Genomic DNA, 17609 nt, shown 5'->3' on the forward strand with positions numbered 1-17609 from the left:
AAGTGTTGCACAGTCTCCAGAAATGGTTTTCTCTTAAAAGTTTTAACCCATAACTTCCCAGCAAAAGGCTTGGAATTCTCAAAAATGGAAGTGTTCCAATTAGAAGCACAAGCGCATTACTTTGCCTTTAACTGGGAATTAAGGTTAAACCATGCAAATACCCACTAAACCCAAAACCATTGTTTGCATTTTAGGCTTGAAAATGCAGTCAACTTCCCTTTCTCATTTAAAACTTAACCAGTCCCCTCTAAATTCCTTTTTTTTTTTTTTCTGGGGGTGGGGAGGAGGCAGCAGAAGCAGTTGTAGGAGGCATGCCAGACAACTATCTGTCATCATATAGCTCTGACAGGAGGTAAATCCAAAACCATCTTTCCAAAATGAAACTGCAAGTGTCCATACTACAGAAATCAGAAAATAGCAATGGATTCTAAGTGAGCCTGTGTAGAAACACCATTTTGAAAGAAAAGAATGTCTTGCACAGTGTTAAGCCCACCTCTGCTAGGAATGAGATCTCACCTTGGCTACTGTCTGCTCAGCAATGGTGCTCGGCCGACGCTGACGAGCATCAAGTCTCTGTTCCACGGGGAAGCTACTTCGATGTGATTTGAGTCTTTCCACTAACAAGTAATAGATAGCAGCAAAGTGGTTATAACTCTTGTTCTGCAGAGACTGAAAAAGAGAAGTACAGAAGTGTGGGTGCAGCCAACTATGCATTAGCTTTTATGTTCTACAAGACCAGGAAGAAAAAAAGAAGTGCCATGAGGGGTGGGAAAAGAAGTATTTAAGAGGCAGTGGCGTAGGCAAACATTGTTGTGAATTGAAAGTTTCAAACCAAAGTGCCAGGCACATAAAAGCATCGACCGTAGTTTAGCAGCAAGCTCAGAGGAGGTTGGTATGTTCTAGGCTGCAGCAGGACTTGTGGGGAACGTTCAGGTGCTGCTCTGAACCCGCAGCGATTTGAACCTGGAGAAGGGACGGAGCTCCAGGACCTCCTGAATACACTGGCCGTTCAAAATCACTAGAAGCAACAGGGAATTAAGCCTCTGCAAAAGTACAGAAACTTTGGCTTCTTCTAGCAGAAAGTACTCAGACTGGCGCATCCACCATGGTTTAAAATATCTGCCATCCTAAAGGACATTGTGTTAACTCCATAGCTGGCATTTATGTTTGGTAAGAACCATGATTTGGGATTAGACAGAGACATTCTGCTTTTATGCTTCTTTTTGAATTTCATTTTCCACCCTCTTAGAAGTTCAAAATTAAGTTAATTTCAGCATATTTAAAATGTTTGCCCTTGTTAGGGTCTGGCCAGGTGAAGTATACCAGCAGTTTTGTGGATCCCCCCCCCATCTGTTGAAATACAGAATGTTGCAAACAACTCAGGTAACGAGTTCTAGTCATAAAGACAAAAAGGAGACTTTCCCCCCAGGCACAAATATCTGTTTGGATCTATTTTACCTCAATAGTTTTCTGTTGGTCTATTCCAAGGCTGTGCATTAGCCGTAAGACCTGCTCATTATACTCTCCAATGGAAGGCTCATTCTCCTCTCCTGGTGGATAAAGGATAGGTCTCTGTGCAGGAACTTCTATGAGCATCCACTTGTGCTCCTTAATCTGAGCAATAGTTAAGCGTTTGGATGGGTCTAGGACCAACATTCTTCTAATCAGATGTTCACACTCTGTTGGCAAAAAAAACAATTACCAACCCCAAGTGGCGCTTGGATCTGTTCACCTGAGACCTACCAACACGGAGCACGACAACAGGAAACTGCTTTACTTCTGCCCTAAGTACATTTCCTGAAGGCTAAAACAATCTCTCAAAACAAGATTAAAAGTCCCATTAAGAAGGACAAAACCCCAGCTTCTTTAAATGCAAGGTATGCTTAACGATGCCATTCCTTCTACACAGCTCCCACCTGAGGGTAATAGTAAGATTTAATACCTCTTTAAAGCCGCCTATGCTGTTCTAAGTATGGTGCTAACATTAACTGATAAAGCTTCAACCAACCTCTGTGCAGTGTGGTGGAGAGTAGTTAGCATCCTTCTCCAGCACAGCTGGAAATAGCTTGTCCAGGCTCATAAAACAAGGGGTTGGCAAAACTAGGGTTAGTGTCTGGATTTTTTTTTTTATTGTTTTTTATTTCCACCCTAGTGGTCACAAAAACAAAGGTAAAAATAACGTTTCTGTGAATAGTAGCCAGTGGGTCTGCAGGTTTATCTACTTTAACTCCACGACCAAAGCACAATCAGTAGCTTCAGGTGCCAGAATAATTCTGAACACACCAAGCCATTGCTGCTTTCTGACTACTATGTGCTGGACAGCATTAAAACCATCACTTTTGAATTCAGATCTCGGTTGGTTTTTGGAAGATGAGGGCACGGGAGATGAACATGCAGTTTGCATATAATAGGAAGTCAGTGTAAGTTCTTTTAAGGGAGCTTATTATCAGTCTGCCATGCTTTTCTAGCTGACGAACATGGCTACAGTACAGTTGTTACAAGTCAGTCTGTTCAGGTAGTTACGACAAATCATTTAGAGAGATATTTCTGGCTATTTATTCTTGTTTATCTCTCTTGTTTCTACAGTTTTGCTAAGAGGCACACCCTTCCCCACTCTGCCTCACCCTGTGATCAGCAAGGGGAGCAGCAAACAGCTTGTGAAACAGCTGATCTGCGCTGCAGTCACAGCAACCATCACAGCTCACACAAAGGTACCTGGATCTAGCTTGCATACCCATGTCAGCAAAGTCACAGAAACACAACAGAGTTCAGTGCCAGCCCCAAAAATGTGCCCAGGATGCCAAGGGGCTGCCGTGATGCTGTAATAGTATTGCTAAAAGCAATCAAGTGCACTATAGCTGCGCTGTAGTGGCTATTTTCAGAGGTGGGGTGCAGGAGAATGAGAAAGGGGAAGACCAGCATGTTTTATACCACAGAACCCTTAACAACAGGACTGAAAAACAGATTTTTCATTCCCTTTAAAAAAAAAAAAAACCCAAACCACAGAGGGTGGTATATTGAAAGAGGACTTGATTCAGGAGGGTTGCTTTGAAGTAATCTGGTTTAGAGAGCCTTTAATATAGGGAAGCTGAAGGACGGCATCAAACCCTGTGTAAAAACGGCCCCACTTGTTCTCGTCTGAACAGGCATGAGGGGGAGTGAAACCCACCAGACAGTGCAACTGAGGGAGAGATCTCTGTCACAGATGGGAGTGCCACAATCATGACAACGAGAACCTGGCATTTTTTTTTTTTTTTTTTTGTTTAGCAGATGCGGTCAAAACCCAGGAAACACTCAATCCACAACTTAGGTTTGACAGAGATACCGCTCTCATCATATTTTCTTTCCGTATTAAAATGTGTATGGCCTTGCAGGACAAAAGCTAACTGCAACACCAGCGTGCCTCTCCCCCTGCATCCCTGTATTTCTGTTCACAGTGGGATGAGAGCTCCTTCAGCTTCCCCTTTGACTCTCCCTGCCCATGGGCACTGCAATCTCCACGTATTGCACAGGGAAAAATGGGTTGGTTTGCCTTGCAGCAGCCCAACTGCAAGGGCACACACCTCACCTGGGCTTATTTGTGCTTCTTTGCAAGACGAACAGTCTGCCATACCATAATCTAGCGTGCAGATCCACCACCCTTTGCTGTATTGCAGCTGCAACTACTCTAGAATTTACTCAAGCTTTACCACACCAAGAGTGTAAGAGGACACGCTGTTACCTTCTGACATAAAATAAGGGATCCTGAACCTTCCTTCCAGAACTCGTTGCCTCAGTATGGGGAGTGTTGGTCCATCAAAAGGTAATGCTCCACAGACCAAAACATAAAGAACTACACCCATGCTCTGTAAGAAAGAAAACAATTTCATTTTTCAAGCTACAAGCAAAGGCTCTGAGGTTGGCTAGCCAAATCCTGTCACAGAAAAAAATTAAAATTACGTTCTGCAGAAACAGCAAATGTATACAAAAAGGAGTCGGATTTGTGAAGATCCCTAAACATTAAGAACCCTCGGCTAACCCAAAACGGCCAGGCTTGCAGTACCTTGTGCTGGTAAGCAGGTAAGCTGGAGGGTAATGGGTTAGAGACTGTGGCTGCTAGCAGGAAGCTCCATGCAGATGACTGAATGATACCTGAAAAGTGAGCCCCAACTTCAGGTCAGAATTAGGGATAGTTTTTATTCATCTCAGTGTTGTTTGAATGAAAACAAACCTCAGACATCAGCCACTCAAAATTACAAACTGTAACCTTTCACATCTACCGATTCGCTAAAGCCTGGGTAAGAGGCACACTGGTAAAGTCATCTCCAGGGGAACGCCAGCTAATAATTCTGCACTGCTGTGTGCGGTGCTAAGCACAAGGGATTATTTAATATGAGCAAAGGAGACAATCTGGGCAAAAGCTCTCCTCCAACTGCCAGACTCATTTTTGAAAGCATGCAAGTTAATCGGCACCGGGAGTGGAAATAGTCTTGCAGTATATGCCAAAAAAATACAGCGCCACACTAGACGAAACAACCACACCAGACCCTCACGCCAATCAGTTGGCATAGATAGCCACAGCACTGGACTTCGAGGAAAAAGCAGGCATTCACCATTCACCTCAAAACTTCGTAAGTACGTAAAGATTTTATAATTAAATACGTATTTTTAAAAGTTGCTTTCTTCCTTCCTTAACCTGCCAAAACCTGAACCGTGGATGGGTGCATCCGTCCTGCAAGCTTAGCAATTTCAGCAGACCTATTCCGTGACTGGATGTTGCAGAGAGATACAGAGTCCTTAACTAATCTCAGAAGATGAGCGAAGATGGTGTTTATTTTAAGTATAAACACATGTGCGCTTCTCTTTGTAGACAGGCAGATTCTGTTGACAATTTAGGATATTACATATTTTAAAGAATATTTACCAAAGTTCAGAGATTCACTTCTGACATTCAAGAAGTGCCTGTGCTATTTGAAACAGTAAGCATGGCAGAGGTCTGCTGTACATTTATTTACCAGTCACTGAAGGTTCAGAAAGGCTGTAGCCTTTTTTTTTTTAAAAAAAAAAATCTATCTAGCTACATATATATGTATATATAGATACATACATACACACAAATACGTGTATCTAGAAGCATAGTTTTCATTTGTTAATGCAATTAGAATAATTTAAGCTAGATTAGCAGCTGAAAGATGGCTTGCTACGAACTGCCCTGCTTGTATTACAGGCTCTGACCAAAATGTCAGTGCCCGTGTTGTTACGCTGTGCGCAGCAGTATCACTGCAAACTCAAATTGTACAGTCCCTGCTGCTTTAGGATATGGATCTGTCATCGTACATAGCAGAACACTAACATTAAAAACCAAGCAAACAAAAAAACCCCAAAGAAAGCAGATCAGGAATGAAAGGCAGTCTCTGACAATGCACGACGGGTGCACAGAACTTGTCAGTTCATTTTAGTCCCTTTTCCATTGTCTAAGAATGTGAGTTGCATCCTCTATCCTCTCCCATCAGAGTAGTACACCCGGAGACACACCGGTTCAAAACCATGCAGCTGCCTGCAGTAGAAACATTTGTGACACAAATGTGCTTGTTTCCAGCTCAACACAAATGTGCTTGTTTCCAGCTCAAAGAGCAAAGCAGTCATCACCTCTCCCGTGTTTCAGTGGCTCAGAGTCCCTTTAACCTCATCAAGAACTTAGAGCCTTACAAGTTCAATTCCCACTTAACACTGAAAACTAAATGCACTGAAAAAAGCACAGTTCATGCATTCAGTCAGGAGAGCTTTTGGAGGAGCTACAGTTTTTCCTCTAGAGGACTAACGTACTCCTAGAGCATACATTTAATAGCCACCTGGATGGGTAACTTCAATTCCATTCAATGTTAAGAGGCATTTTATGACACTCGAGAAATAAAGCTGAAGAGGAACATCTTGTTGGCAGCTTAAGAAAAATCAAAGATGACTCCTTTATTCCAGCTTCCTGGAAGTTGACTTGAATCCAGTTAAAAAAAGAGTAACGATACCCAGATATCCAGCTGGGGTCCCTCATACTGCTGTCCTTCAAAGACTTCGGGGGCTGCATATGGTGGGCTTCCACACCATGTCGTCAGAGGCTCACCATTCTTATAGAAATTTCCAAATCCAAAATCTGTTGAGAAATTAAGGGGAAAGTCACTCCAAACTCCAGTTGCATGACAAAATAAAATTATATGCATGGACTAGGCCTGAAAGCTCACTTTCATTCATGACAGGCTCTATCACAAATCCTTTTATCAGTACTCCCACTGGAAATATTTATTGGGATGCTGCATGTCCTCTACTGCTATTTTCATGACAACTACATAATTACTACAACACTCTGCAAAACTTTACAACCTGTAGGAGTTTTGAGTAAACTTCCATCAGTTTGTTAAATCCAATTTTCTAAACATCTATCACTAAAATTCAACATACAAATGAACTTATTTACTTGCCAAGAGATTCAGTATTGAATTTCCTGAGTTTTCTTTAGGTGTTCTCTAGCCTTGAACAGACGGTAAATGTTGACAACAAAAAGCATCAACTTTGGAGATGGGAAGAAGGAACTCTGCCAAAAGCAACAAGCATGGGAAAACACAAAGCCTTCTGCTAGGAAGGAAACCCTGCTACTAGGATTGTCTACAGCCCTTTCAATCTAAAACTGAAATTTACTGTTCCACAACTAAGCAGTTCTTTTAAATGTTTCTTTTTATGGCTTAATATGGGACCAGAAGCAGGTGCCATGGGACTTAAGTCACCATTTGTAGTAATCCAGTAGTGAAAAGCAAAATGACAACCACATTGCAGAGAGACCCGAAGTCAGGTAAGAGTCCAATGCAATTGTTGGGTTTTTTTAGCTTCCTCTGGTGCTGCTCTCTCAGGTTGCTTTTTTTTTTTTTTTTCCTAGAACAATACAGCAAACAACATTAATATTGAGGAAGCTGGCTTCATGACTGAACTGAAACGGATTCTTTTCCAAAAGCAGAATTTCAAGTGGCTGCTACCACTCCCTGGAGCTCCGATCTGTAGCTCTCCTGCCTTCCACTCCACTCTTACCAGGGTCTTTGGAGCTCTTCACAGCCCAGATCCTCCAGTTCCCCTTACACCCTGCCACCACTCTAGCTCCCTTTGCTTAGTTCATGCATCGTTTGTTTTAGCGTTCTTTACTTTTCCTGCTGGGATCCTAATAACCCCTCCTGCATCCACCGCAGATACCCATTCCGAGTACACTCCTTCCCGTGACGCTTCACAGTACTGACACAGAAGGTTTGTATTCATCAGGCCTTCAGGGAAGTGTCTGGAGCACAGTGTTTGGATACACCTGCTCACACCAGGAATCAAAATACTCATTCTGCTGAAGACTAGTGGAATTTTCCCATGCAATGCAACGAAGCCGACATTTCTCCCTGCTGCTCCCAGCATTACCCCCTGTACTGCTTAGTCCTCTATTCCACCGGCACTGCAGACCACCCTGTACGTGCTCTGCGACAACAAATACTGTCAATACTAAAGCAAAGAAGTTCTCAAAAGGGAGCGATCTGGTAACAGGGACATGTATTCTTTGGATTTCAGGCTTTTAGGCAAACTGGCTTCAATTCACTGACTGGTCAGCTGTACCTCCAAAGGAAGTACAGGATGGAGTGTTGGCAAGTGCGACGCAGACTGTCAAGCACAGCAACACTGTGTATTTGTCGCTGGTCGGCTCCTGCGTGAACAATGATTCAACTGTTCCCTGCCACTTTTTCCACGCTGGAGCAGAGTATGCAGTAGAAGGTTACAGAAGGTGTTTGGTTTTTTTTTTCTGAAGGTGACAATGCTTTTACCCTCGTAGCTAACCAGGCTCCTACGGAATAATACTGCACGCTGGTGTGACTCGAGGAATCCTGTGAATGTCAGCAGTGTTGATAAACAGTAATCAGGCTGTTGATTTAGTAGTATCAAGCGCTGAATACCTCAGAGGTATGTTAATACGAGGCGGTGCTGATCAGCAGATAGCAAAACTGATAAACACTGTGGTTAGCAGACACAGTACAGGCACTGCTGGTACCATTGCATTTACTTCTATTTGTATAGCTTTGCCTGGCTCTCTCGCCATACATCATGAGCTATAAAACCACAAGAGAACCCTCAGAATCAAAGCAATACAGAGATACCAAACAAAAACGTACCAGGCTTCGATAAAGTTAACCTTGAGTTGTTTTAGAGAAGCAGTATGGAAACTGATTCAGACTACTTATACTAAGCTGAACAGTGAAGTTATTTGGTTCCTTTCCTAACAAGGACACAAGAGCTCCAGCAGTTCTTTAAATAGAACTCTTCCTGCGACATACATAAAAAATGAACATAGGTAGAAGAAGCAGTTTCAGCAACACCAGAACCAAAGAGGCTTTTAGAGCATTTGTTTTTCTTCTGTTTTCCAAGATTTTCCTTAGCATGTAATAAGGTACAGAATCATAGAATAGTCTATGTTGGGAGGGACCTTTAAAGGTCACCTAGTCCAACCCTGCTGCGTTAGGCAGGGCCATCTTCAGCTGGGTCAGGTTCAACCCTGAACTTGAATGTTTCCAGGGATGCTGCACCTACCACCTCTCTGGGCAACCTGTTCCCATGTTTGAACACCTTTGTGGTAAAAGATGTCTTCTTTATATCGAGTCTAAACCTACCCTCTTTTAGTTTAAAACCATTACCCCTTGTCCTGTTGCAACAGGTCCTGCTAGAAGGTTTGTCCCCATCTAAGTACTGAAAGGCTGCAATAAAGTGTCCCTGGAGCCTTCTCCAGGCTGAACAACTCGAATTCTCTCAGCCTGTCCTCACAGGAGAGAGGTGTTCCATCCTTCTGATAATTTTCAGGGCTCCTTCTGCAACTATTTGCACAGGTAAGACATCCTGCCCACTCCTTTAACACCTATATGTGAACCTGCAGGAACGGTTTTGCCTTTTGAGGCTCCTGCTGTCTGTCAAATTTGGTCACGGGCAAGCAACAGGTTCAAAAGTTGTCTGGGAAACGTACGCAAACAGCACGATCTCACAGGCCTTTTGACTCCTTTCATTAATTCTTTTTAACTACAAGGTCACTAGAGACTTCAGCAAGGAGTCTACAAGACTTAAGAGATTCCAAGTCTTTGTGTACCACTGGGCAATTTTTATTACAAAAAATACCTCTTCATTGCCTTCCTCACCTCTGCTTCCTTACTGCATCATCTGCTGACTCTCCCCTGTGTTGAACGGTACCACTACCACAAGCAGGTATTTTTAGTAGTCTTTAATGAAATGTACTAGTTAGGAATAATAGCAAATGAAGATGATGCAACCATCCAGCTCTCAGTATGGAAATCTCTACAGTGGGTAACATGCACTCTAAGGTAATAAAACCAGTCACTATTCCATTTAGCAGCAATATTACTGGGGGGCATTTATATAGTAAACTGGCCTTTTTTACATACCTTGTGTTGGGGGTCCATTTCATTCAGATAAGCAACTGGTAACTGTAGATCAGCCACAGTTACACACACACACACACACACAACGTCATTCTGTCCTCATTTTATCCTTCCTTTTTCTAAAGCCCACTTGTGGTAATCCTGAAGGAACGGCCAAATCAAGTGATACAAACGTCTAACCTCACTTAGAGCAGTTCTCAGTGGGGTTCTTCCACAAAAAAACAATAATGCATCTTTAAAAAAGTTCCGCAACATGCACAAAGCAGCCCTTTGTATTTAGGAATTTCAAGGTATTGATTATGGAACATGTCCCTCTTAGCAGGCCGTTTAGGGAGCGTACCAGTTTCACAGGTGAGGATGCTGGAACAGAAAAGTTAACAGACTAGCCCAAATTCAAGTGACAAATCAGTGCCTGATGCAGGCCAGGGCCAAGCGTAACTGAAGTGCCTGGCCATCCCCTGAACAGCCAACAGAAACCGGTCACTCTCTGCTGAAAACTTTTGCCTCAACATTTCCATAGCCTGGAGTTTGATGCTGTAATTCTGCTGTAAACTTTCTGCCACCTTTAGTGCGTATTCACATGCTCTGGGCACATCTCAGTCCAGTCTCTCAAATACGTCGGGGTATATGGGGAAGCTCCAAGTCTCATTTCCTTTTGTAAACATTGGCCTCGTGTTTTTCCCTCGGTCGTAACTATACAGTCCAGTACTCTGCACATACTTCATCGCTGTCTCTGTATCTGTCCTGGAAGTGATCCCAAAGTGCCTCAGTGCAGCTACACAGGACATATTCCCAGAGACAGCGGGCAGTCACACGAACACGAACTGCACCGTTCCCTGCGGGAACCCTTGGGTGCAGATAAAAGCCTAAACCACAGGAGTAATTTTGAGACGCCCACTTCCAATATGCAGCAGAGAGAGTATGAAATAGAATATTCCTGCCCTTCTCTGGGAAGTTCAAAATACCTGCGGGATGGGATTTGCAAGGTCATTATAAAGGGCTAACAGTAACAGCAATGTGTTAAGGTCAGTAGAAAATCGACACGCCAATTCCTCTGCAACAAAAACACTGCAAAGATTCATGTCCTTAACGTTCCATGAATAGGATCTGCTTACAGTAGTGCAACCCGTGGAGCTCGCCAGTGCCACTCACAGTTGTAGGACTAATCCTTTTCACTTCTCATCTCAAACTAACCATACCCATTATTTGCATTCACACAAGGTACATGTCTAATATCCTTCTCTTCTTCCTCCCCAAAACTCTTTTGTGCCGAACAAGTAAATCTCTGTTCTTGGAAAGCTGATTTGGTCATTAGATAGCCTTGTTATCTTTCCTTGGAGACTAGGCCTCCAGGGCTTATCTGACATCAGATGGGCTGAAGTGATCCTGGTGACAAACAAGGAGCTACAGCCCGTGGCTTCAGATTGGAAGAAACAATTAATAAGAACATGCTGAAGAAAGATGATGATCAGAGCCTTCGGAGTTGAGCAAACTGCTTGGTAAAGGGGCTCTGGGGCATAAATAACTTCAGAACTGTTACATTTCATGATTTAACTTAACATTTGATTTAGAATCATCTTCTAGGGCAGCACAGGAGTATTTGGTGGATTGATTACTTTAAAAATCTGACCAGAAAATCTGAGGACTTTTATGAAGAGAAACTCTAGTCCAAATACAAATGACTGAGTTTGCTTGAAACAGTGATTAAATCGGATCAACAATTACTCTAGGCCCTTAAAGATTTAGGTATCTGACTGGTAATGATGAGCTGTCATTTTTCTGATGACACTTGAGACTCTTATGCCTCATCTGTTTTTGCATTGTCAACAATCAGAATGGAAACTTAAAAGGACAAATATTTAAGCTTCATCTACCCTTTTAACCCCGTGTCCCTCAATTAATATTGTATCCCAGGTAATTAACATACCTCGTTACAAGAGAACAGCTTACACTACTGTAAATATCTGGTACAGGTGGAACCCTCAAGAGGTTAAATCTCCAACATCAGTCCAAGGTATGAGCTCAAAGTCCGAAAATCAGATACCCGGTCTCACAGCAATGAACATTTGGGATTTGTCCCTAATCAAGGGAGAGCCGCACTGCCTATCAGTCCGAAGGCTACGATGCCAGAAAGACTATTTGAAGGTCAGCCCACACGCAAAATCCCTAAGTGTCATGCCCTGCAAGCACACAGAACGCCCAACAGTTGCACGGACAATTATGCAATGGCATCCTGGCATGTCACCATACTCCGGAGGTGCAAACAGCCAAGGTCAACTCAGGTTCCAAATCTACACAGGAGACACTGAATGCAACATCCACAGACCCTGCCTTTTACATCCTCCTCCAGTTCTGAAACAAGTGCAACTTCAGCTGTAATAACAGAGGGGGGAAACAACAGAATATTCTACCAAAAAAAACCCAGTCACTGTATGTCACCTGCCTTTTTCCTATTACAGCGAGACTTGCTGTGAATTGTTTTTTATTCTCTTTGAGGAGATTTTTCTTCACACGGGCTTAGCAACCTGGACAATACTTCAGGAGACATGAAGTGATTTCTTCTCTCAGAAGCATTTTGCCATCCGTGTAGGTGTCATTAAATCTGATCTCTCCCTTCAATTATCTTGAGTTTGTCAGATTTTCAACATCCTCTTAGTACTGCAGATAAATATCAATCTTTATCTCTGAACGGCAGCTGCTACTCAGGTGCTACCCTCATAAACCTTTGTATCTGATTCACAAGTACTTGTATGTATATTTATAAGCACAGCTATAGAAAGCATGACCTGCTTGGAAATACCTAAGATTTCAGTTCCTAAGAAAGTGAAACTCTTCTGCCCATCCAGACTGGATTTAGAGCGAATGTGAACATGTGGAAGCCACTTCAAAAAGAAACGTGAGAAAATCTGAACAGAAAAAACAGAACAGAGTCTTTAAGTATCACTGATCAGTGTAAGAGGTGCTTCAGGTTTATGTTAGAATTAGGATTTCTTGGTTTTTACTATTATCTTTACAAGCTTATTTTCACAACACATGATAGTTTTATTTATGGTTACCAAAAGTGGCTGAAGAGCAAGGACATCTTAGAACTGAATGGCATGATCCTTACGTTACCTTTGCTCCCTATCTGAGCAATAAAATTATAGAACTTACACTGTCAAGACAAGGCTTGCCTGGGTCGAACAGCAGCAGTTGGCTTGTATCTGATGGTCTTGTGTACAGCCAGATGATTTAAGTTTTATTAAGCAAATCCCTGAAATCCTTTTGGTCTATAAACTGATACTAGAAGCAGTAGGCAAGGATGCACGCTGTATAAGGACTAACACGATACTAGCTGCTGGGGCTTGGGGGTGGGGAAAGCACAAGGGGAACAGGCTGCAGAAGATGGCCAGCCTGGCATACTCTCCCTGTCACTGCTAGACGGACCTGACCCAGCACAGAATTCCTCATGACTCCGAGCGCCTTGTCGAGGAGCGTGTGCCTTAGGAACCTGGAAAAATGGTTCCTTCATTCTGTCTTTGATAGGCAGTTCTAAAAGTTCAACTTCTTTCCTTTTTCATGGGCAAGGAACACCAGTATCCTTCAGTTATGAATTTGTGCTGAAAAAATTAGCATGCAAATAGCATAAATATATTTTGCAAATAGCAAAAAATAGCATAAAAAAGCACAGTAAGAGCCGGATACCTACTAATTCATACAGGACTTTTTCATGTAACGTAAGACTTAAACACAGTGTGGCATATTTCAGCAATCTGCTCTTATCTTTAGAAACCCAATTCTATTCTATTTTTGGACAAAATAATTACCAGTGCAGGGAAATCGGCATTATTTCTCAGGGTACATACATTATTATGGCTACCTCTTTTTGTTTCCATTATGCTTTCTATACTTGTGTCTTCAAATGATGTTAAACCATTTCTTAAGAACTCAAGAATTAATAGCATCCATGAAAACCATTTCGAAGAAACACTTCAGGATTTAGATAGGATATTGGATGCTTGGTCCAGTGGGGTTCCTTAATTTTTAATTATTGCACTGTCAGTTTAGTTGTCCCACTTTTTGGAGCGTTAGAATGACCACGATTCAATTAAGCACAAAACAATCACTAGTGTCTCATTCTCTCTCTTCCCTCCTCTGTCTTGTATCTACTTTGCAATTGTTGGTCTACCATAATAACTCTGGATCAAAGGTAATAGCTTTTAACCTGAGAGCACTGTTAAGATTTCTCATTCCAGAGAAACGGATTTTAAGAACATACTGATGTTTAAGGGAAAAGTGTGCCAGCCCTCAACAAACCATGTGCCAGCCACAGAATTCTAAAAGGACTGAAATTGGACTTATTACCAGAGGACTGAGATTATATAATGGAGTGATCTTCTTAACATTTGCCTGAATCGGCACGTTAAAAAAATACGATCATTTGCAGCATTGTGTTCAGTTGAATAAACTCTGTGTTTGTGCAATCTGCAAATATTGGCTCTCAACATTTGCGGTATTTTGTTTCTCAATCTCATTACCCCCTTTAGAATAATCTTGAATTTAGAAGGTATAATTTTTTGAACATACATCATTTAAATGGAATCTGTTTTCCTGTTAAAAATGGAAACAAAGATTTCAGACCCATTTGCAATTTGAGAAATGGAAGCTCCCTGCCAGAGCCACTGCAACTTCTGCTGTGCATCTAGCAATCTGAGGTAGCCTCGAATTTTTACCTCAAAAAAATCCTTCAGAAGGGATACTAGCTTCAGAGCTATAATTAATCCATTCTTCTAAAATTACCAACAGAATTCAATCTGCCTGGCTTCATAGAGCCACATGGATCTTTTGTTATAACAGTAATATGAGAAAGGAGATAATGGGGAGAGAGGTGCTGATAAAGGAAAGGTATGAGTGTGTTCGAAACAAACCTGACCCACTTCATGAACTGAATGCTGATCAGCCAGTTCTGACGTCAATGCATATTTTACTGTCCACCAGCAAGACGAACCAGCACTACAACCTACTTCAAAATAACAGTCTCTCCTACCTGATCTGGTTCGAACACAGTAGCTTTACCATCAGGATGGCATGATTTCTGCAGGCATCTATAAGGCATCTTAATCTGGTAGTTTTGTGGGGCAGGAAGTATGCAGAGAGAAGCTCACTATTCCATCTTCAATTCAAAGCTGTATTTAATTTTCACAAATGCACAGATGTTCCACTGTACAGACAATGAGCAAGTTTTATTGGATGACAGCACAGTGCATCAGTGACCAGTAACTGAAATCCAGTCCCTGTGATCCCTTCAAAAAAACAGCAAAATGTAAAGGGTACATGAGCAATCCAGTTACCTACAGGCAATAACTTTGAAAAGAACAAAGGTTTACCTCTAGTCCTGAAAACAAATTCGATGTCAAACCTGATGCAGACTGCCTGGTATGGCATTCTTCAGCTGCAGCTCTCGCAGTGGACATCGGATCTGATTTATACCTTCTTTTATGTTAACTCAGGCTAAAATTTAAGTTCGAGGCTTTTGCTCCCAACTACCTAGTATCTTCTAGAAATAACAGATTATCAAAGCCCTCAGCTCACAATCTCTGCGCATCCTCTGTTTCTTGTCCAGTTACTAAGATTGAAAAAAATGAAATATCCACTGAATTTCATCCATCCTCTTCCTTTTAGAGCAGTAAATTTCAGCCCAGCCTCCTTGTTTAAGCATAAAATGTGGCAGTCTCATCAGCTTTCAGTTTTAGGAACACTTATTTTTGAATCTTGGTTTATTCTCCTGGTAGCTGAAATACATAGCTAACTTTATGCATGTTTCTGTATTTGACAAAGAGATGTTGTACTCTTTAAGAGTAAAAGCTTTTATCAAAGTCTTAGAAGCATCAAAATGAATCAAGAGGTCCCCTGGAAGTTAGGAAGAGCCTGGAGTGACCATGAGTATCTATGTGGATTTCATATCTGCTTGGAGTGATAGGAAGGGATAGCCCCGCACATAGTGCATGGGCCCGATGCAAACACTGACACTGCAGAGCTTTCTATCAAAGTAATTCATCGGTTACTGTGCTGTTTTTTAATTGCTAGAGTAATTCAAATTAGAGAGTAATTCCAGCTATCTGACTTGGGATCCTGGCTGCCTTTTGTTCTTCCAGTTTGATAAATGAAGCATGAAGAATATGAACCACTGGAAAAGACTGTTCTCAGGGCAGCAGCAAACTCCAAAATCACAGATAAACCATTCCGTGGAATTCATCCTCCATCTCCTTTACAGAGAAAAATAAAATAACTGACTCTGCACAAATCACTACAAAGTTTCTAGCAGCCATAACTTTCCTCCAGCTACTTTATCACCAAGGCTCAACACAGGAGTTGCCATCAATCTGATAAAGCTTGACAAAGGTACATGAAGGAATCAGACCATCTGAATTGCTGCCAGTTCACGTGATCGTTTACATACAGACCACCCGTAATTAACTTTCGGCAATACAGAGGCAGAGCACGAGAGCAGCTAAGAGGAGGAAAGAGACAGAAGCAGATGATGGAAACCTAGTAACTACCATTTATCTGTGCTTTTATTTGAGTCCCTGGAGAACCTCTTCATTGAAATTCCCTGCAACAGAACAGTTCATGTCTCTAACCTTTCTTTGGTTAACACGTCTCCTGAGATGCCTTTGAAGTAGTGTTTTTGTGAGCCTGTGTCATCCTTGCACTCCAGTGTTCGGGGAGGCAGGGAACTTGCATCCCCACACTGCTGAGGGCATCCATGGAAGGAATACCTCTGAATATGGCCCTGCTCCAGCACAGCTGAGGCTCCTGAGGAGTTCTGAAAAACTGCCAGGCTGAACGTGACAAGCTGCAGTGCAGAACTGATGTGGAGGAAGAGAAATTAGAAGGGACAGAATGTGGTGGTGAGAACAGAGAAGAGTGGCAGATCAGAAGGCGAGAAAAAGCACAGATGAACAACAGCACAAGAATTCCCTTATATTTGGTTCAGTTACTCATAGTAAGTGGGGTCCATGTGACTTGCAGCCCTTGGACACATTATTTACTGCAGCCATACATTGTCCTGGTAAATACAATTTATATCAGTCATAAATTTCCAGATGCTATGATTGTCAGTAGCTGCTAGAAATAAACACAAGTTTGAAATCAGAAACAAGAGAAGTACAAATACTACAAATGGTAGTACTGATGAACCCGCTAGATTAAAGCTCCAAGTACCAAAACTATTTCACTGTCAGATTTTTCACAGATTTATTACCAACAGCTGTGACCCAACAGTGCTGGTGGCCCTATTGGTTTTCAGAATTTTGAGACATCACCACCAATTCGATCTCAATGCTATCAGTTACTACATTTGGGCTGCTTTGTTATAGAGTCCAGACAGCATCTCCATCCCAAACTGTTTCTTTAGCTTTCTTCAGCTATCAAATGCCCTAAATAAGAACTTTATTAAAACAGAACTGCATCTTCCTGCTACAACAGTTACGAACCCGTTTTAACTTCATCTGATGGTAGCTTTTAGTATTTTTACAATTTATTACGAAAGCCCACAACAGAGTATACAGAAAATTAAAAGATAACCATAAACAGTTTACTATCGAATGAAATGAAAAAAAAAAAAAATACTGCAAAGCCTCTGCTATTAATTTATATGAAGTGTTAAATAACAGTTTTTACAGTTTTTATGAACCTGCTGTAAAATTCCCACACTGAGATGCTGAAGAGCCATGAAATACAGAGAACATGCCAAAGATCAGATGAATAGGCTTCCCTCTCTAGCTTCAGAGAATCTCTTTTTCACACTTTTCCTTCTGCCAAAGATACAGCCTAACATTCAGATTTAATAACAAACAGTAGCCTAATACTCTATGAAGACCACGGTTCTGGAACTCACATAGGTGTATTTTCCTCTTCCTCAGTTTTAATTTACCTGTTACTTAACCTTTCTGTAAACTCTTAAACCAAGTGAAAAAGATGCTAGAGGTGGAAAGCTGGTGCTAAAAATGACAAAACGAATGTTTTAAATATACACCTAAAACTAAAAGGTCAATACCAAAGCAACAAACACACCCAGGATCTGGGTAAGCTACTCCGTTAATACATACATTGATAAGAAATCCTTCTTAGTCCATCAGTATGGCATCTCATAAGCAAAGATAACCTATTGGTTATTGGTTTTTTTGGGGT

The 17609-nt window shown here is 41.7% G+C and overlaps 1 protein-coding gene and 1 long non-coding RNA gene across 4 annotated transcripts in view; both read right to left on the reverse strand.

The window, feature by feature from the left end:
- Positions 1–17609, reverse strand: part of SIK2 (salt inducible kinase 2) — a 55274-nt gene that overhangs the window by 13433 nt on the left and 24232 nt on the right. For all 3 annotated transcript variants that reach the window (XM_056322854.1, XM_056322853.1, XM_056322855.1), the window contains exons 5-8: positions 6003–6127; positions 3722–3845; positions 1459–1679; positions 517–669 (exon numbers count right to left, since the gene is read on the reverse strand). In XM_056322854.1, the coding sequence (XP_056178829.1) occupies positions 517–669; positions 1459–1679; positions 3722–3845; positions 6003–6127 (623 nt within the window). The remainder of the gene's footprint in view (positions 1–516; positions 670–1458; positions 1680–3721; positions 3846–6002; positions 6128–17609) is intronic.
- Positions 14591–16101, reverse strand: LOC130141723 (uncharacterized). Its single transcript, XR_008819145.1, has 2 exons — positions 16058–16101; positions 14591–14719 (listed from the first exon to the last, which is right to left on the reverse strand). It is a non-coding gene; the product is annotated as an uncharacterized LOC130141723 (long non-coding RNA).

This window comes from Falco biarmicus, chromosome 20 (genome assembly GCF_023638135.1).
Source record: "Falco biarmicus isolate bFalBia1 chromosome 20, bFalBia1.pri, whole genome shotgun sequence".
Taxonomy (NCBI): Eukaryota; Metazoa; Chordata; class Aves; order Falconiformes; family Falconidae; genus Falco; species Falco biarmicus.